Raw genomic sequence first — 18,411 nt, 5'->3', positions numbered from 1 at the left:
CTCCGTCCTCCACCGTCCCTCCGTCCTCCACCCGTCCCTCGTCCATCCTCCGTCCTCCCTCCGTCCCTCCGTCCTCACCCGTCCCTCCGTCCATCCTCCGTCCTCCCTCCCTCCCTCCGTCCTCCACCCGTCCATCCTCCGTCCTCCCTCCGTCCTCCACCCGTCCCTCGTCCTCCCTCCACCCGTCCTCCCTCCGTCCTCCACCCGTCCCTCCGTCCTCACCCGTCCCTCCGTCCATCCTCCGTCCTCCACCCGTCCCTCCGTCCTCCGTCCTCACCCGTCCCTCCGTCCATCCTCCGTCCTCCCTCCGTCCTCCCTCCGTCCCTCCGTCCTCCGTCCTCCACCCGTCCCTCCGTCCATCCTCCCTCCTCCCTCCGTCCTCACCCGTCCCTCCGTCCATCCTCCGTCCTCCCTCCCTCCGTCCTCCCTCCGTCCTCCACCCGTCCCTCCGTCCTCCCTCCGTCCTCCCTCCACCCGTCCTCCCTCCGTCCTCCACCCGTCCCTCGTCCTCCCTCCGTCCTCCCTCCACCCGTCCTCCCTCCGTCCTCCACCCGTCCCTCCGTCCTCCCTCCGTCCTCCCTCCGTCCTCCGTCCTCCAGTCCAAGACTGTTGAGCAAAGACGTCGGTGCAGGTGAAGAAGATCCAGAAGAAGTTTTCAAGTTAAATCCAGCTGATTTTTCCACACAGGGAAATATTACGGATCGGCATCAGTTTAGTTTTGACACTAGGTGGCGCTCATACAACATGAGACTTGTAAGTCCAGATTTAATGACTTGCACTCATTTTAATCCATTTAAATCACATTGGGTCCAGTCCTGTGGCCCGGCCCCGGGACTGGACCTGTGGCCCCCGGGACTGGACCTGTGGCCCGGCCTCGGGACTGGACCTGTGGCCCGGCCCCGGGACTGGACCTGTGCCCCCGGGACTGGACCTGTGGCCCCCGGGACTGGACCTGTGGCCCGGCCCCGGGACTGGACCTGTGGCCGGCCTCGGGACTGGACCTGTGGCCCCCGGACTGGACCTGTGGCCCGGCCCCGGGACTGGACCTGTGGCCCGGCCCCGGGACTGGACCTGTGCCCCCGGGACTGGACCTGTGGCCCCCGGGACTGGACCTGTGGCCCGGCCTTTATGTGCAGAGGAAATGACAGAGGCATGTCTGAGGGTTACTATGGCAACCCCATCCTTAGACAGCCTGCTGAACTGTTGCCCCCTGACAGGTGCTACTAGTTCTGGTTCTGCTACTAGTTCTGGTTCTGTTGTCATTCATGTGCACGTGATAATAAAGGTCTGTGAACCAGCCTCCTTTCTCTTCATCACGTCTGGAATCGCTGCCTCCCGGAGCGTCCTCGCCCCCCTTAGAGGTGACATCATCACCTCTGGGGGGGGGGGACAGTTGTAAAACATCCATAGGCCTCGTTGCCATGACGACCAGGCTGTAAAACACTGAGCTGTTTGTTTTCAGCTCTGAGCAAACAAGATGAACTTTCTGTGTGGGAACCTGTGAGATGGTGTGTGTGTGTGTGTGTGTGTGTGTGTGTGTGAGTGTGAGTGAACGTGTGAACATGTGTGTGTGTGTGTGTGTGTGTGAACATGCGTGTGTGTGTGTGTGTGAACGTGTGAACATGCGTGTGTGTGTGTGTGTTGTTGACTTACGGTTGAGTACCAAAATTCACATTCTACTAGCAAAGTGAGGACATTTGTGGGCATTTTGACTCGTCTTCACAAGTTCAAGGGTCGTTTCGTTAGTTGTTGAGGTTAGACTTTGGTTTAGGTCAGGTTAGTTGTTGAGGTTAGACTTTGGTTTAGGTCAGGTTAGTTGTTGAGGTTAGACTTTGGTTTAGGTCAGGTTAGTTGTTGAGGTTAGACTTTGGTTTAGGTCAGGTTAGTTGTTGAGGTTAGACTTTGGTTTAGGTCAGGTTAGTTGTTGAGGTTAGACTTTAGTTTAGGTCAGGTTAGTTGTTGAGGTTAGACTTTGGTTTAGGTCAGGTTAGTTGTTGAGGTTAGTTGTGCTTAGGGTGAGGGCTGGGTAAAGTCTTCACAAAGTTTCTATCTCTGTGAGGACTTTCATAAATATAAGGGTAAATGTGTGTGTATGAGGAGCTGAGAGTGGTTGTACGTGTGTGTGTGCAGTGTGTGTGTGTGTGTGTGTGTGTGTGCAGAATGACAGCTGAATGGACTGGAGTGTAATTAAATCCTCATCATTCAGGGAAGGTTGGAAGTCGTTTCCTCCTTTTCTCCTCTTTTCTCCTCCATAAACCTGCTGCCTTGGCTTCCAGGAGGCCCCTGAGGGCCCAAAGCCCACTGCGGTATGACGGGAATGTGAGTAATCTGAGCGACCACATTGCTGACAGATGTGCGGTCCAGTTGTGTTCGCCACAGATTCTTGTTCCTCAGCCTTTAGCTCCGAGTATCTCCTGGATCTTTACACCATCAGGAACTTTTAAGGAAGGCAGGAAGTTAGCATGAGCTAAGCTAGCTTAGCAGAGAGGTCCGGGTCTGGACCAGAAGCTCCACGGCCCCCGAGGCTGCAGCAGCCGATCCGATGAGAGCGGCACCGGTCGAGCCCACAGAACCTCCTCATCCCAGAGACAGAAGCAGAACCAGGTTCAGGCTTTGGCACGACCCCCCACTGGGAGGCTCTGATGACGTCACACCCTCCACCGACACACATGGATCAATAATCGGCTCTCTGCGCCACTTCTGACGCACGCGCTGCTGAGCCAACAGCGGGGGCCTCACCTGAGGCTCCGACCCCAGAGGGGCCCCCCGGGGGGGGCAACGGGGCGGAGCTTCAGAGGACATGACGGCCGTACAAACTAATCGATAATCAATAGATCAATCACTATTTCCGGAGAGAGTTTGAGTTTAAATGAAGTCTGAGAATAAGACGCTCACTCAAACACGCGCACGCGCGCGCACACACACGCACACACCTGACCCCGCCCCTCCGGAGAAGTGCAGCTGCAGCGAACGTCTCTCCGCCAACTTCCTCACACTTTGTCCGGACACAGCGCGGCTCTGACCGGACTCCGGAGCTGCTGTGACCCGGACAGTTGGGGGAGTAGCGGACCTGGACCGGGACCCGGACCGGTGGCTGCGAGTACCGGCGCGACTTTGGACCGGCAGTTGATGACTGGTCATGTGATGATGGACCATCATGCTGCTGCGCTGCTGCTGCTGCTGCTGCTGAAGACCTGGGTGAGTCAGGATAGTAGTAGTGGTAGTAGTGGTAGTAGTAGTAGTAGTAGTGGTAGTAGTAGTACTAGTAGTAGTGGTGTAGTAGTAGTAGTGGTAGTGGTAGTAGTAGTACTAGTAGTGGTAGTGGTAGTTGTGGTAGTAGTAGTACTAGTAGTGGTAGTGGTAGTTGTGGTAGTAGTAGTAGTGTAGTAGTAGTAGTAGTGGTAGTAGTAGTGGTAGTAGTAGTGTAGTAGTGGTGGTGGTAGTAGTAGTAGTGGTGGTAGTAGTAGTAATAGTACTAGTAGTGGTAGTAGTAGTGGTAGTAGTAGTGGTGGTAGTAGTAGTACTAGTAGTGGTAGTAGTAGTGGTAGTAGTAGTAGTACTAGTAGTGGTAGTAGTGTAGTGGTAGTAGTAGTAGTAGTGGTAGTAGTAGTACTAGTAGTTGTAGTAGTGGTGGTAGTGGTAGTAGTGGTACTAGTAGTGGTAGTAGTAGTAGTACTAGTAGTGGTAATGGTAGTAGTAGTGATGGTAGTAGTAGTAGTGATAGTAGCAGTAGTAGTAGTAGTAGTAGTGGTAGTAGTAGTAGTAGTGGTGGTAGTAACAGTAGTAGTAGTGGTGGTAGTAACAGTAGTAGTAGTAGTAGTAGCAGTAGTAGTAGTGGTGGTAGTAACAGTAGTAGTAGTGGTGGTAGTAACAGTAGTAGTAGTGGTGGTAGTAACAGTAGTAGTAGTAGTGGTAGCAGTAGTAGTAGTGTGGTAGTAACAGTAGTAGTAGTGGTGGTAGTAACAGTAGTAGTAGTAGTAGTAGCAGTAGTAGTAGTGGTGGTAGTAACAGTAGTAGTAGTGGTGGTAGTAACAGTAGTAGTAGTGGTGGTAGTAACAGTACTAGTAGTAGTGGTAGTAGTAGTAGTAGTGGTGGTAGTAACAGTAGTAGTAGTGGTGGTAGTAACAGTAGTAGTAGTGGTGGTAGTAACAGTAGTAGTAGTAGTGGTAGTAGTAGTAGTAGTGGTGGTAGTACAGTAGTAGTAGTGGTGGTAGTAACAGTAGTAGTAGTAGTAGTAGCAGTAGTGGTGGTAGTAGTGGTGGTAGTAGCCTGTTGTATTTCTGTGGTTGCTATGGAAACCATCAAACACACACTGTGGCTGTTATTGATCAGTTATGACACTATTACCATCAAACATTTCTTATTGATCTTGACTGTTCTCAGTTTTCCAGATTGAAAAGAATTCTTGTCTTCAGAAAACTGACCTGGACATCAGAGTTCTGTTGATCTTTGATTCCGATCTCATTTGATCTGAAGCGTTAATCTGGTTGCCATGGCGACCGCAGCACTTTGACCAATCAGGGACTGAAGAAGCTGAAAGCTCTTCAGAAGCAGAACATGGAGAACACGTCTCCAACATGAGGAACCCTCACAGAAGAACCCTCCTTCCTGGAACGCTGGTTAGGGTTAGGGTTACCCTAGGGTTAGGGTTAGGGTTACCGTAGGGGTTAGGGTTAGGGTTACCTAGGGTTAGGGTTAGGGTTAGGGTTAGGATTACCCTAGGGGTTAGGGTTACCCTAGGGTTAGAGTTAGGGTTACCCTAGGGTTAGGGTTACCCTAGGGTTAGGGTTAGGGTTACCCTAGGGGTTAGGGTTAGGGTTACCCTAGGGGTTAGGGTTAGGGTTACCGTAGGGGTTAGGGTTAGGGTTACCCTAGGGTTAGGGTTAGGGTTAGGGTTAGGATTACCCTAGGGGTTAGGGTTACCCTAGGTTAGAGTTAGGGTTACCCTAGGGTTAGGGTTACCCTAGGGTTAGGGTTAGGGTTACCCTAGGGTTATGGTTACCCTAGGGTTAGGGTTAGGGTTAGGGTTAGGGTTACCCTAGGGTTAGGGTTACCTAGGGTTAGGGTAAGGGTTAGGGTTAGGGTTAGGGTTACCCTAGGGTTAGGGTTACCTAGGGTTAGGGTTAGGGTTAGGGTTAGGGTTAGGGTTATGGTTATCCTAGGGTTAGGGTTAGGGTTAGGGTTAGGGTTACCCTAGGGGTTAGGGTTAGGGTTAGGGTTAGGGTTAGGTTATCCTAGGGTTAGGGTTACCCTAGGGGTTAGGGTTAGGGTTATGGTTATCCTAGGGTTAGGGTTAGGGTTACCCTAGGGTTAGGGTTAGGGTTACCCTAGGGGTTAGGGTTAGGGTTAGGGTTACCCTAGTGGTTAGGTAACCCTAACCCTAACCTTGAAGTTCCATTTTTACGTTTAACCTGAAGATTCTTTGATGTTTCAGACAGTAGCAGAAACTTTCACAGCACCCAGAAGTAAACGCTACGTCATCAACCCTCTGGGACACAAGTGGAGGCACCACAACATCACTTACAGGTGAGACTGGTAATACTGGGAGAGAGAGGCTGGTTATACTGGGAGAGAGAGGCTGGTTATACTGGGAGAGAGAGGCTGGTTATACTGGGAGAGAGAGGAGAGACAGGCTGGTTATACTGGAGAGAGAGGAGAGACAGGCTGGTTATACTGGGACAGAGAGGAGAGACAGGCTGGTTATACTGGGACAGAGAGGAGAGACAGGCTGGTTATACTGGGACAGAGAGGAGAGACAGGCTGGTTATACTGGGACAGAGAGGAGAGACAGGCTGGTTACGGTGGGTGTGGTCTGTGTTTCCGAGGATCCTAAAGTTTCCGAACACGCTGAACGTGGACGACACCAGGAAGGCCATCGGCATCGCCTTCGCTAAGTGGAGCGGCGTGTCGCCTTTGACCTTCACCGAGGTCACCAACAGCAACACAACGGTGGACATCTCCATTGGTAGGCGGAGCTACGCTCAGGACAGACGACAGGTGGGTACACTCTTAAATGTGTGTGTGTGTGTGTGTGTGTCTGTGTGTGGGTGTGTGTGTGTGTGTCAGGCTTCTACACCTTTAACCACACGGACTGCTGGTGGTCGCCACTCCACCCGTGCTTCGACGGCCTGAATGGCGAGCTGGCTCACGCCTTCCTGCCGCCTCGAGGAGAAATCCACTTCGACAATCACGAGTTCTGGATCCTTGGAAAATCCAGGTTCAGCTGGAAACAAGGTACGGTGTCTGTCCTGCACGCCGGACCAGCTCACCGAGCAGCGGTTCAGTATCATGTGACCCGGCAGGGGTGTGGCTCAATGACCTGGTCCAGGTCGCGGCCCACGAGATCGGCCATGCTCTCGGACTGTGGCACTCAAGAGACCCGACGGCCCTGATGCATCCCAACGCCACCTACACGGGCCAGAGGAACGTTGCCCAGGACGACGTGTGGGGCATCCAAAGACTCTACGGTTGCTACTCGAACCAGCAGCTCGACCTGAAACAAGCTAGCTGCTGACGCGCCGCCGTCTGTGGTCCTGTTTCAGGGTGCCTGGACAAGAAGCGGGTCTGTGATCCGTGGGCTCGCCTGGGCTTCTGTGAGCAGAGGAGGACTTTCATGAAGAAGAACTGTCCTCGGCGCTGCAACCTCTGCTTCGGTGAGTCCTGGTGCGTTCTGGGAGCTTCCTGACAGCCTCATCACGCGTTTCCTGTCCCGCAGAGCCTCTGGAAGCTCTCGCTACACCAACATCTCCACCAGCCAACCTCAAGGTCAAGATGGTGCCGCGAGGCAAAGTGGTGGGATTCCGCTGCGGAACCAAGAGCCCCCGACCGGCACCTAAAATCAGGTGGGCGGCACATTGTTGATGAGAGCAACGGGCGGAGAGGAGCTCGCGTCTCCGCGCGCTCACGTCTCCACGCGCTCACGTCTCCACGTGCTCACGTCTCCGCGCGCTCACGCGCTCTCGTCTCCGCGTCTCCACGCGCTCACGTCTCCACGCTCCCGTCTCCACGCTCCCGTCTCCACGCGCTCACGTCTCCACGTGCTCACGTCTCCGCGCGCTCACGTCTCCGCGCCCTCGCGTCTCCACGCGCTCTCGTCTCCGCGCCCTCTCGTCTCCGCGCGCTCTCGTCTCCGCGCGCTCACGTCTCCGCGCGCTCACGTCTCCGCGCCCTCGCGTCTCCGCGCGCTCTCGTCTCCGCGCGCTCACGTCTCCGCGCCCTCCCGTCTCCACGCGCTCACGTCTCCACGTGCTCTCGTCCCCAGCTGGTATAAAGATGGCGAGCAGATCCTCAACTCCATCCCAGGCTACATCGTCATGAAGGACAGAGACCTGCGTATCATCGCCAACGAGTACAACGAAGGCGTCTACACCTGCCGCGTCCATCGACGGGGAGACTTCGTGTCCACCAACTCTTGGGCCATCCGACTCAAACCTGACCGGCCGACCAACAGCTGAGGGCAGATGTGAAGGACACATCTGTCAGGAGCCAGATGTGTTTAGGAGGCCCCGCCCACGTCCTTGAAGAAACACCCTAACGAAACCGACTTTAGGACCAAACGCGCCCCCTCTGGCAGGTGTGATGGAGCTAGCGGACCTCCTCGCCGGCGTCCTTCATAGCTCGGCCGTCTGGAAACGCCCAGTTTGGTTGAAATTGTTGTTATCCTGATTTATTGTTTGAAACGTTTCAAGTTATGTAGCATTTTTTTAATTCAGATTTTTTAGCTTTAGTTATTATCGACAGCAACAGTTACTGAATTTGTTTCTAGCTGAGTTTGGTTCTTCTCAGAACTGTAAGATTAGATCAAATCATGTATTTTAATTAGGATTCGTGATTTTTTAAATGTTAGAAATAGAGCGTATAAGCAGATAATTAAGTTAATCAGTTATCATCACAAAGACATAATAGACAGCAAGTCGATTCAAAAATCAGTAAGAAAATGCCTCCTCGTTCAAACATCATCATCCCACCTTCATCATCGAGACTTTCACCCTCTTCATCATCAAAACTGAGTTTCTCTTTACTTTACAACTGCAGTGCGCCCCCTGTGGGCCGGTTAGCGTCGCTGCAGGAACACAACTACCTATAATGGCCGATTGAGGTGTGTCATTGTGCTTTTATGGTCATAGAAATCTTCTTTTTTACTTCCTACACAGATCACAATATGTAGAAGGAGGAATTCAACGACTCCAATACTACTGTGATGCATTTACAGCTCTTCAACATTTTATTTTAACCACTTTTGTGCATGGATTCTTTGTTTTGTCAATTGCTTTTCACTGAACTTTGATCCGTTGAAGCTGTAATTGTTGGTTTATGGTGTATGTGCAGCACCAGCAGAGCTGAAGACTTGGACACGAATGCTGTGGTCACCTTCAAAATTAAACTTTATTAGAACATGAAGAGGTGAAGCTGCACATGCTGCAAACCCACATGTCACACCTCGGAACCTTCTGATACAAAAGACCTCCGTCTCGTTTCACTGAGGAGGAGTCTGAAGAGGAGGGACACATGGGATCCCATGACCAGGACAGGGATTACACATCAGCGTGGCTGTACTCTGGCCCCTGAGGGCAGGTGGGGTCAGAGCGCAGGTAAACACCGATGGGCAGGCGCTCAGCTTGTTTTCAGGGGTGGGAAGGTCGGCGGCTGGAGTAAACATTGATTATGCTGGGGCGGAGTCGGATTCATGTGGTCCTTGAGTTCAGGAATGTTCAGGAATGTTTGGGATCAGTCTCGGAGGGAAGAGGGACTAATTAGGATGGTAATTTGCTCTTCTCTTCTTCTCCGATTTAGGCTTCTCTCCAGGAAAGCCCCGTCTCCGGACTGATGGCGCCACTCTAAATGCCCATCCTGATGCTCTGGATGATCTGGAAGATGGCTGTGAAGAAACAGATGCTCTTATGGACGGGTCCTTCAAACGGCAGAAAGGAACAGCATCACGCGGACTCTGATGTTTGAGCAGGTGAATTGTGCTCTGTGCAACACCTGAGCCAAGAGTCACAGTGGCCCGGGTCACGTGTTGGCCACGTGTTGGTGACCCAACGCGTGACCCGGGCCAACGCGTGACCTGACAACATGAACCCCTTCAGTTTGTCCACCAGTTCCAACCCAGCCAATCAGAGCAGGACCTGAGCGAAGAGGAAGACTCACCTGAACCACACACCACGAAGATGAAGAGCGCCAGCAGCCACGGACCCACACCTTTGTCCTCGGACAAACTCCTCTGCCAACACAAAGACATCATGTTAATTATCGAAGTCCAGTCAAGTTTTCGGACCCGAGCTCACAAACGGGCTCCAAAAAGGTTTCTGACAATTTGAAGTTATTTTTTTCTGTGATAAACAATGAAAAACACGTTGCTATGACTACAGAAAACCACGATGACGTCTTTGTGCCCCCAAAGCTTCAACATCTTCAGGGCTGTGACCCTTTTTACGTGTTTAATGATGGGTTTTGCTTCCGGAGCGGGGGTTTTCCTTTCTCTTCCAATGGTTTTAAACTGGTTCGACTGCTTGTCATCTCCATGGGGGGGGGGGTAATGATCGGCAGCCTGCTCTGAGTAGGGGCCCATGTCGGAATATTCCCGATTATTGATCACATCAAATCAACTTTCTGACTTCCTCCTCTCATGCTTTTGCCACGGTGGACAGACCGACACCGAGTTTTCCAGCCTCTGACTGGTTCCGTTTAAACCAAACCACTTTAAATTCCATTGGTTCGTCAATTGTGTTGATTTGGGGACTTTAGCATGTTTTCCTGCGCAGAAACGAGATCGTTAAACTCACCGTTGTCTTGGCCACGTTGCCTCGCTGGGTGATGTTTTTACTGTGTTTCTCGTTCGCCATTCGGATCCTCTGTTTGGCCACCATGGTTTTCTTCTTTAAGCGTTTCTTCCTTAAGAGTGTTGCCTTCTTCTCTTCTGTGAAGTTTCTTCAGATGATCATCAGACTGAGGACTCCGCTCTCTTGTCTACGTACTCAAATAGTGAAGCTCCGCCGCCGGAAGTCCCAACCCTGAGCAACAAGCTAAAGTCCGTCACAATAAAGCTTCCGGCGCCTTCTTTCAATTTAAAACTCGATGGCGCACAATTCGTTGATGGCCTGAACCGGTTGCTCCGTACTTCTTAGTTAAAATGATTCTTAGGGGTTATTATTGAATAAGTGTTAGTCGCAGACTGCTTTCCGTTTAAGTTTTGAAAAATTTTCCAACGTCATGTATTCACGATCACAGCGGAAGTGAACTCGCAGTCGGTATCACTACGTCAACTTTACTTATTTCTGGAATTTAAAGCAAAACATTGAACAGCTGTAAAATTGCCAGTTTCCTCATTCGTTGAATTTTTTGATTGTTGTTTCAATTAAAATACTGACAGTTTGATTTTATTTAATTTTTTAGATATTTTGATATACGTGTCCTAAAAGAACCGATTGTATGCTGATGTGGCACTGAAGGATACGCCCACAGGTTTCTGACGCATTTCCGGAAGAAGGTATTCCTTTTCCGGTAAACAAAACATGGCGCCGCCTGCTCCGCTTCTGGCAGGTGGGTAATTTCACTTTTCTTGGGCGATTTTACCTAAAACCATAGACGCATTTTAGAGATTGAAGACGACAGACTGAAGCCCAAACGTCAGCTGTTTATAAGGATTCCGATAATGTTCAGAGTTTGAGCTAAAGTGTATAATAAAGGCCAGCATGTCATGTGGTTAGTTCATACTGGACCATAACGGACGCGTTGCAACTCCAACTACCGGTACCAGAAAAAGCCCGATGGACGCACGAAGGAATTCCGAATCAAGCACATTGTTGGTGTAATATGAGTGGAACAGAGATAGAAATGCGTCTGTTAGTAGCTCTTTCGGAAGCTGTTAACAGTAGCTGCTGGAATTCAGGTCAAACCTGGTGTAAAACTCGCCGATTGAGTATATAGTGGCTTATTTTAAACTTTTAATGAGATTAAACGTTGCATTTACCTCCTTATGATCAAATAAAGCAGCCATTTTAAATGACTAGTGTCAGCATTGAGCTTGACACTTTATATTGAGCAGTTGGTGAATCAGTTAGTGATCAGCTCCATAACCAGAACAACAGAAGCTGCCGTGACAAAAGGAACTCAGATGTCTGTTGATGTGTCCTCACCCTCAATCAGTGCGAGGATCAGTTGGAACGTCGCTGCTCCACGGACCGCCGCTCTGTGAGCCGCATTCAGGCTTCAGCAGGTGAAAAGCTCACCTTGACCTTCGGCTTCAGCGTTCCTCTGAACTCCTTCATTCAGTCTCTTTCTCTCTCTGTTCTAAGGGACTCCAAAGCCAGCAGGTGTTTAGCCTTCAGCAGAGATGGGACACTGTTCAGCTGGTGCAACGGTCAAGAGTAATGAATGAATATTTATTAGTTATCCATTACTGGAGAGCTGTTATCAGGTTGATTTAAAGAGGGATTTGCTCTGTCTGTCTGTCGCAGCGTCGCCGTGGTCAAGTGTTCCGACGGTTCTGTCGTGTCAAGATTTGACCTCCCGAAGACGTCTCTACTGGACTTTTCTCCACGGGGGACTATTCTGGTCACCTGGCAGGTGTATAGCAGTGAGTTCACAGATGGAGAGGGGCCATGGCACATTTTATATCCACAATCTTTAAGGGAACGTTGATGAAAGGGTCACGACTGTCCCGCTCTGTGTGCTCCAGAAACTCCAAGCAGTCCTCAGGGTGAAGCCAATCTCCAGCTGTGGGATGTGCAGAGCGGTCAGCTGATCAAAGCTCTGTTTCAGAAGAAGATGGAGGCCTGGTGAGTGTGAACGTCGTGCCAGCAGCGAGACAGATGTTTCACACTTTGTGTGTGGGTGTGCACAGGTGTCCCAGCTGGTCCGATGGCGAGCAGCTCTGTGTGAGGAGCGTCAACAATGAACTTCATTTCTATGAGAACAACGACTTCAGTAAGGAAACCTTGATCCGAGCCACTAGGGGGCGCTGTCACGAGCAGACGAGCCCCTTTAGCACCGGAGGGAATTTGGCTGTAACAAACCCAGAACTCATTTATTCTTCTGACAAATTTATTCTTCTGCTCAAATGTGTAAAAGTTAAATGTCGAAGACCGAAACTTGTTCAGGGAATTTTCAAGTTTGCTTTGACAGGGTTTTTATTCAAACTGCAAAGATTGTGCCATATTATTGGAGAGGATATAGAAAACCTCATTAATATCATCACTTATCATGTTAAACTGGCTAAATTCTGATGGCATTAAAGCAACATTTGAAGCGTTTGCCTGGTGAATTGAAACCCTGAAGGTCACGATGGGACTTTTCTGGAGCAGGAACCTTTCTCGCCTGTCGTTCAGTTCCTCTGAATGTAAAAGAAAGTGAAGAGCGGTTTCCAGGGAGGGAGTCCGACCCCTTCCAGAACCGACTCCCTGCAACTCTTTGGTGCCAAAGGGGCTTCTGTGCTGGTTGCTAACAGGATGCTAACGAGCTGCTAATGTTGCACCTTGTGATCACCACTGCTGCTATTATGGGTTATTTTCATGTTTTCACAGACACGATTGCCAACAAACTTCACATGCAGAAAGTTTCTGATTTCAAGTTGTCGCCTGGAGACCAGCCCAGTAAGGTGAATACATCCCAGAATATCCCCCGCCCTCGCAGGAAGGCCGTGAAAGTCTGGTTGTGCTTCTGCCTGCAGGTCGCCGTGTATGTCCCGGGGACTAAAGGAGCGCCGTCCTTCGTGCGCCTGTACCAGTACCCGGCGCTGGCCGGACCCGCCGCCGCGCTGGCCAACAAGAGCTTCTTCAAGGCCGACAAGGTCGACATGCAGTGGAACCACAAAGGTGCCGGCACGCCGCCACTTCCCCGCCGTGTTTCCAGCATCACCACGTAACGCAGGAAGCTGCCGTGGCGCCTCGTAAAGGCTGTTTGCTCCTCCAGGCACCGCGGTTCTGGTGACGGCCAGCGTGGACGTTGACAAAACCGGGGCGTCGTACTACGGCGAGCAGACGCTGCATTACCTCGCCACCAACGGGGAGACGGCCGCCGTCCAGCTCCGTGAGTTCTGCACCCTTTAGCTGTTCCAGTTCTGCTCCTGTTCTGGAGTTCTGCTCCTGTTCTGGAGTTCTGCTCCTGTACTGGAGTTCTGCTCTTATTCTGGAGTTCTGCTCCTGTTCTGGAGTTCTGCTCCTGTTCTGGAGTTCTGCTCCTGTACTGGAGTTCTGCTCTTATTCTGGAGTTCTGCTCCTGTTCTGGAGTTCTGCTCCTGTACTGGAGTTCTGCTCCTGTACTGGAGTTCTGCTCCTGTTCTGGAGTTCTGCTCCTGTACTGGAGTTCTGCTCCTGTTCTGGAGTTCTGCTCCTGTTCTGGAGTTCTGCTCCTGTACTGGAGTTCTGCTCCTGTACTGGAGTTCTGCTCCTGTTCTGGAGTTCTGCTCCTGTACTGGAGTTCTGCTCCTGTTGGAGTTCTGCTCCTGTTCTGGAGTTCTGCTCCTGTACTGGAGTTCTGCTCCTGTTCTGGAGTTTCTCCTGTTCTGGAGTTCTGCTCCTGTACTGGAGTTCTGCTCCTGTTCTGGAGTTCTGCTCCTGTTCTGGAGTTCTGCTCCTGTACTGGAGTTCTGCTCCTGTACTGGAGTTCTGCTCCTGTTCTGGAGTTCTGTTCTTGTTCTGGAGTTCTGTTCTGCTCCTGTTCTGGAGTTCTGCTCCTGTACTGGAGTTCTGCTCCTGTACTGGAGTTCTGCTCCTGTTCTGGAGTTCTGTTCTTGTTCTGGAGTTCTGCTCTTGTTCTGGAGTTCTGCTCCTGTTCTGGAGTTCTGCTCCTGTACTGGAGTTCTGCTCCTGTACTGGAGTTCTGCTCCTGTACTGGAGTTCTGCTCCTGTTCTGGAGTTCTGCTCCTGTTCTGGAGTTCTGCTCCTGTACTGGAGTTCTGCTCCTGTTCTGGAGTTCTGCTCCTGTACTGGAGTTCTGCTCCTGTTCTGGAGTTCTGCTCCTGTACTGGAGTTCTGCTCCTGTTCTGGAGTTCTGCTCCTGTTCTGGAGTTCTGCTCCTGTTCTGGAGTTCTGCTCCTGTACTGGAGTTCTGCTCCTGTACTGGAGTTCTGCTCCTGTTCTGGAGTTCTGCTCCTGTACTGGAGTTCTGCTCCTGTTCTGGAGTTCTGCTCCTGTTCTGGAGTTCTGCTCCTGTACTGGAGTTCTGCTCCTGTTCTGGAGTTCTGCTCTTGTTCTGGAGTTCTGCTCCTGTTCTGGAGTTCTCTGCTCCTGTACTGGAGTTCTGCTCCTGTTCTGGAGTTCTGCTCCTGTTCTGGAGTTCTGCTCTTGTTCTGGAGTTCTGCTCTTGTTCTGGAGTTCTGCTCCTGTACTGGAGTTCTGCTCCTGTTCTGGAGTTCTGCTCCTGTACTGGAGTTCTGCTCCTGTTCTGAGTTCTGCTCCTGTACTGGAGTTCTGCTCCTGTACTGGAGTTCTGCTCCTGTACTGGAGTTCTGCTCCTGTTCTGGAGTTCTGCTCCTGTTCTGGAGTTCTGCTCTTGTTCTGGAGTTCTGCTCCTGTTCTGGAGTTCTGCTCCTGTACTGGAGTTCTGCTCCTGTACTGGAGTTCTGCTCCTGTTCTGGAGTTCTGCTCTTGTTCTGGAGTTCTGCTCCTGTTCTGGAGTTCTGCTCCTGTTCTGGAGTTCTGCTCCTGTTCTGGAGTTCTGCTCCTGTTCTGGAGTTCTGCTCCTGTTCTGGAGTTCTGCTCCTGTTCTGGAGTTCTGCTCCTGTTCTGGAGTTCTGCTCCTGTTCTGGAGTTCTGCTCCTGTACTGGAGTTCTGCTCCTGTTCTGGAGTTCTGCTCCTGTACTGGAGTCTGCTCCTGTACTGGAGTTCTGCTCCTGTACTGGAGTTCTGCTCCTGTTCTGGAGTTCTGCTCCTGTTCTGGAGTTCTGCTCCTGTTCTGGAGACAGAACGCCTGCCTGGTCTCCTGCTCTGTGCTGAACCCTCTGTTGCTTTGGGAAACAGCCAAGAACGGACCCATCTACGACGTGGCCTGGAGTCCAAACTCCTCACAGTTCTGCGTGGTGTTCGGCTTCATGCCGGCCAAAGCCACCATCTACAACTTGAACTGCGATCCGGTATTCGACTTTGGAACTGGACCTCGAAACGCTGCGTACTACAGGTGAGGACGCTTCATGGCAGCAGAGACCCTTGACCTTTGACCTGAGACACAAACACCGCTCCTGTCTTCAGTCCGCAGGGTCACATCCTGGTTCTGGCTGGATTTGGGAACCTTCAGGGTCAAATGGAGGTGTGGGACCTGAAGAAATACAAACAGGTGAGTGATGGGCCGGGCCCGCCCAGCGTACCTGCCTGCTGGAGGGTTCTGCATGGTTCTGCAGGGTTCTGCATGGTTCTGCAGGGTTCTGCAGGGTTCTGCATGGTTCTGCAGGGTTCTGCAGGGTTCTGCGTGGTTCTGCATGGTTCTGCATGGTTCTGCAGGGTTCTGCATGGTTCTGCAGGGTTCTGCAGGGTCTGCATGGTTCTGCATGGTTCTGCAGGGTTCTGCATGGTTCTGCAGGGTTCTGCATGGTTCTGCAGGGTTCTGCATGGTTCTGCGGGGTTCTGCGGGGTTCTGCATGGTTCTGCATGGTTCTGCAGGGTTCTGCAGGGTTCTGCATGGTTCTGCATGGTTCTGCGGGGTTCTGCATGGTTCTGCAGGGTTCTGCATGGTTCTGCAGGGTTCTGCAGGGTTCTGCAGGGTTGATGTGTGTGTGGTTCCCCTGGTTCCTCCTTCACCAACCTGTCCTCACACTCCTGGAACCCTTCTCCCTGCAGGTGTCCAAACCTCAAGCACGGGACTCCACACATTTCTCCTGGTGTCCTGATGGTGAGCACATCGTCACAGCCACGTGTTCTCCCAGGCTGCGCGTGAGCAACGGGTTCCGGATCTGGCACTACACCGGCTCGGTTCTGCACAAGCACGAGGTGGCGGCGGGCTCGGAGCTGTGGGAGGTGTGCTGGCAGCCCTTTCCAGAGGGCGTGTTCCCCGAGCGGGCCATCAGCTACCAGTCCGCCCCCAGTGAGCTGGGCACCACCCAGACCACGGTCAAGCAGGCGTACCGCCCCCCCGCCCTCAGACACCTGCCGGCCAAGCCCAGCGCCCGACTGGTGAGGAACCGAGTCAGAACCAGGTGTTGTTCTGTGACGTCACTGCTGACATCGTCAGTGTTGTGTGTCTGGTAGCAAGAGGAAGAGCCTCCGCAGGACCTGCGAGCTGGAGGAAAGGTTCCGTCCAAAGTAGCGCTTAAAAACCAGAAGAAACGAGAAGCCAAGAAAGCGGCCAGACAGGTGAGGTCCCGCCTGACGGGTCGACCCGATTCTGGCGCCGTGGGTCCAAACAGAGGTGTCACGTGTGCAATCCTCAGGAGGGCAAAGCTGCAGCTGCTCCGGATCCTCCTGCGGCTCAGAGCCGAGCGGAGCTGCACACCTGCGAGCCGGAGTCTGACAAGAAGATGAAGAACATAAAGAAGGTGACGCCCACAGGTGCGTCCGCCCTGGTGGAACACCTGTGTGACTGACTCCTCGATGTCTCACAGAAACTGAAGGCCATCGAGCAGCTGAAGGAGATGCAGGCGTCAGGGGAGGTGCTGCAGAAGAACCAGGTGTGTGGAAGGGATCTCAGTGGTTAATCAGCGTTGATCTGACGTGGGTGTGGGTGTGTGTGTGTGGGTGTGTGTGTGTGTGTGTGTGTGTGTGTGGGTGTGTGTGTGTGTGTGTGTGTGTGTGTGTGTGTCCAGCTGGAGAAGATCCAAAAGGAGGAGCAGCTGCTGCAGGAGCTGCAGGAGCTGGAGATCCGGCCTTAAAGAGCCGCTCCCTCAAGCATCATCGTGGACGCTCACGTGCACGGCCACTCTCACGTGCACGGCCACTCTCACGTGCACGGCCACTCTCACGTGCACGGTTCCCAGAATATTACGTGTGGCTGATGATGCTCTGGGCTCTGATGACCCGGACTTGTGACGTGCTGAATTCTTCACGGCGTTCCTGGAGGTCGTGCCCGGTCACCATCGTTGGGGAACGAGCGAGTCGCTCACCTGATGTACGTCAACCTTAGCTTAGCTTAGCCAGCGGAACCGGATCAATCAACCAATAAATCAATAAACACTGACGTCTGATAAGGAACCTTGGTTCAGGCCTTTATGTTCTCACTTTACCCCCCCGACCCCCCATGACCCCGAGCAGCAGGTCACACCAGGTCACACCTGTTTAAGATAGAACACAACTGTCTGGGTGTGATGCAGGTATATGCTACAGGTGTGATGCAGGTATATGCTACAGGTGTGATGCAGGTATATGCTACAGGTGTGATGCAGGTATATGCTACAGGTGTGATGCAGGTATATTCTACAGGGTGATGCAGGTATATGCTACAGGTGTGATGCAGGTATATTCTACAGGTGTGATGCAGGTATATTCTACAGGTGTGATGCAGGTATATGCTACAGGTGTGATGCAGGTATATTCTACAGGTGTGATGCAGGTATATTCTACAGGTGTGTTGCAGGTATATGCTACAGGTGTGTGATGCAGGTATATTCTACAGGTGTGTTGCAGGTATATTCTGGTGTGATGCAGGTATATGCTACAGTGTGATGCAGGTATATTCTACAGGTGTGTTGCAGGTATATTCTACAGGTGTGTTGCAGGTATATTCTACAGGTGTGATGCAGGTATATTCTACAGGTGTGATGCAGGTATATTCTACAGGTGTGATGCAGGTATATGCTACAGGTGTGATGCAGGTATATGCTACAGGTGTGATGCAGGTATATTCTACAGGTGTGATGCAGGTATATGCTACAGGTGTGATGCAGGTATATTCTACAGTGTGTGATGCAGGTATATTCTACAGGTGTGATGCAGGTATATGCTACAGGTGTGATGCAGGTATATTCTACAGGTGTGATGCAGGTATATTCTACAGGTGTGATGCAGGTATATGCTACAGGTGTGATGCAGGTATATTCTACAGGTGTGTTGCAGGTATATAATACAGGTGTGATGCAGGTATATTCTACAGGTGTGATGGTTTACAGGCGGCCGACGGTCAAACGTCCCCCCAGGTCCCAGAATATTGGATCAAAGAAGCAAACAAGCTCTCGAGTTCCTGCAGAGTCTCAGGCTTTCAATTATACGTGTGAGTGTGTGTGTGTGTGTGTGTGTGTGTGTGTGTGTGTGTGTGTGTGTGTGAGCTGATTTCCTGGGTCACGGATCCTCTCGTCCAGCTCCTGAAGGGTCGCTGGAAGCCTGAGAGCACGAATGGAACTTTCTCGTTCACCCTAAAAAATCAATTTAAAGACTGAAAGAACCAAAGTGGAGCTGGAGAGACCCCCCCCCCGCCCCCCCGCGGGGAGTGCCCCCCCCCCCCCCCCCCCGCGGGGAGTGCCCCCCAGCACTGAGAGAAACACCCCA

The 18,411-nt window shown here is 51.8% G+C and overlaps 3 protein-coding genes across 4 annotated transcripts; 2 read left to right on the top strand and 1 right to left on the bottom strand.

Annotated features, from left to right (window-relative positions):
• The first annotated feature begins 1,592 nt into the window (after nt 1–1,592).
• On the top strand, nt 1,593–10,377 carry mmp23bb (matrix metallopeptidase 23bb). 2 transcript variants are annotated; one of them, XM_057049085.1, is made up of 8 exons: nt 1,593–3,198; nt 5,435–5,526; nt 5,826–5,965; nt 6,067–6,234; nt 6,303–6,467; nt 6,543–6,653; nt 6,716–6,842; nt 7,262–10,377. In XM_057049085.1, the coding sequence occupies exons 1-8, from the start codon at nt 3,130–3,132 to the stop codon at nt 7,452–7,454; spliced, it is 1,065 nt and encodes a 354-aa protein (XP_056905065.1). In that variant the 5' UTR covers nt 1,593–3,129; the 3' UTR covers nt 7,455–10,377. The 2 variants fall into 2 exon arrangements, with proteins under 2 accessions (XP_056905065.1, XP_056905066.1); XM_057049086.1 differs by having other exon boundaries at nt 5,418–5,526.
• Nucleotides 8,367–10,017, bottom strand: serp1 (stress-associated endoplasmic reticulum protein 1). Its single transcript, XM_057049087.1, has 3 exons — nt 9,786–10,017; nt 9,151–9,223; nt 8,367–8,878 (listed from the first exon to the last, which is right to left on the bottom strand). The coding sequence occupies exons 1-3, from the start codon at nt 9,867–9,869 to the stop codon at nt 8,838–8,840; spliced, it is 198 nt and encodes a 65-aa protein (XP_056905067.1). The 5' UTR covers nt 9,870–10,017; the 3' UTR covers nt 8,367–8,837.
• On the top strand, nt 10,354–17,121 carry eif2a (eukaryotic translation initiation factor 2A). Its single transcript, XM_057049084.1, has 17 exons — nt 10,354–10,542; nt 11,149–11,218; nt 11,298–11,369; nt 11,460–11,578; nt 11,681–11,780; nt 11,846–11,928; nt 12,525–12,598; nt 12,671–12,815; nt 12,913–13,029; nt 14,962–15,118; nt 15,190–15,274; nt 15,775–16,107; nt 16,183–16,287; nt 16,365–16,469; nt 16,536–16,601; nt 16,737–16,846; nt 16,901–17,121. The coding sequence occupies exons 1-16, from the start codon at nt 10,515–10,517 to the stop codon at nt 16,800–16,802; spliced, it is 1,725 nt and encodes a 574-aa protein (XP_056905064.1). The 5' UTR covers nt 10,354–10,514; the 3' UTR covers nt 16,803–16,846; nt 16,901–17,121.
• The last annotated feature ends 1,290 nt before the right edge of the window (nt 17,122–18,411 follow it).

The sequence above is a fragment of the Takifugu flavidus genome, chromosome 12 (assembly GCF_003711565.1).
Source record: "Takifugu flavidus isolate HTHZ2018 chromosome 12, ASM371156v2, whole genome shotgun sequence".
In the NCBI taxonomy this organism is placed as follows: domain Eukaryota; kingdom Metazoa; phylum Chordata; class Actinopteri; order Tetraodontiformes; family Tetraodontidae; genus Takifugu; species Takifugu flavidus.
The sequence above is the reverse complement of the archived record's forward strand: the minus strand, read 5'-3'. Positions and strand labels throughout refer to the sequence as shown.

Coding starts and splice junctions, on each gene's coding strand:
- mmp23bb (XM_057049085.1), top strand. CDS start 3,130: ATGACTGGTCATGTGATGATGGACCATCATGCTGCTGCGCTGCTGCTG. Junction 3,199..5,434: donor TGCTGCTGCTGAAGACCTGG/GTGAGTCAGGAT, acceptor TTGATGTTTCAG/ACAGTAGCAGAAACTTTCAC. Junction 6,843..7,261: donor CGACCGGCACCTAAAATCAG/GTGGGCGGCACA, acceptor TCTCGTCCCCAG/CTGGTATAAAGATGGCGAGC.
- serp1 (XM_057049087.1), bottom strand. CDS start 9,869: ATGGTGGCCAAACAGAGGATCCGAATGGCGAACGAGAAACACAGTAAA. Junction 9,224..9,785: donor GCAACGTGGCCAAGACAACG/GTGAGTTTAACG, acceptor TTGTGTTGGCAG/AGGAGTTTGTCCGAGGACAA. Junction 8,879..9,150: donor CTTCGTGGTGTGTGGTTCAG/GTGAGTCTTCCT, acceptor GTTTCTTCACAG/CCATCTTCCAGATCATCCAG.
- eif2a (XM_057049084.1), top strand. CDS start 10,515: ATGGCGCCGCCTGCTCCGCTTCTGGCAG. Junction 11,579..11,680: donor CACCTGGCAGGTGTATAGCA/GTGAGTTCACAG, acceptor TGTGTGCTCCAG/AAACTCCAAGCAGTCCTCAG. Junction 16,602..16,736: donor AGGTGCTGCAGAAGAACCAG/GTGTGTGGAAGG, acceptor GTGTGTGTCCAG/CTGGAGAAGATCCAAAAGGA.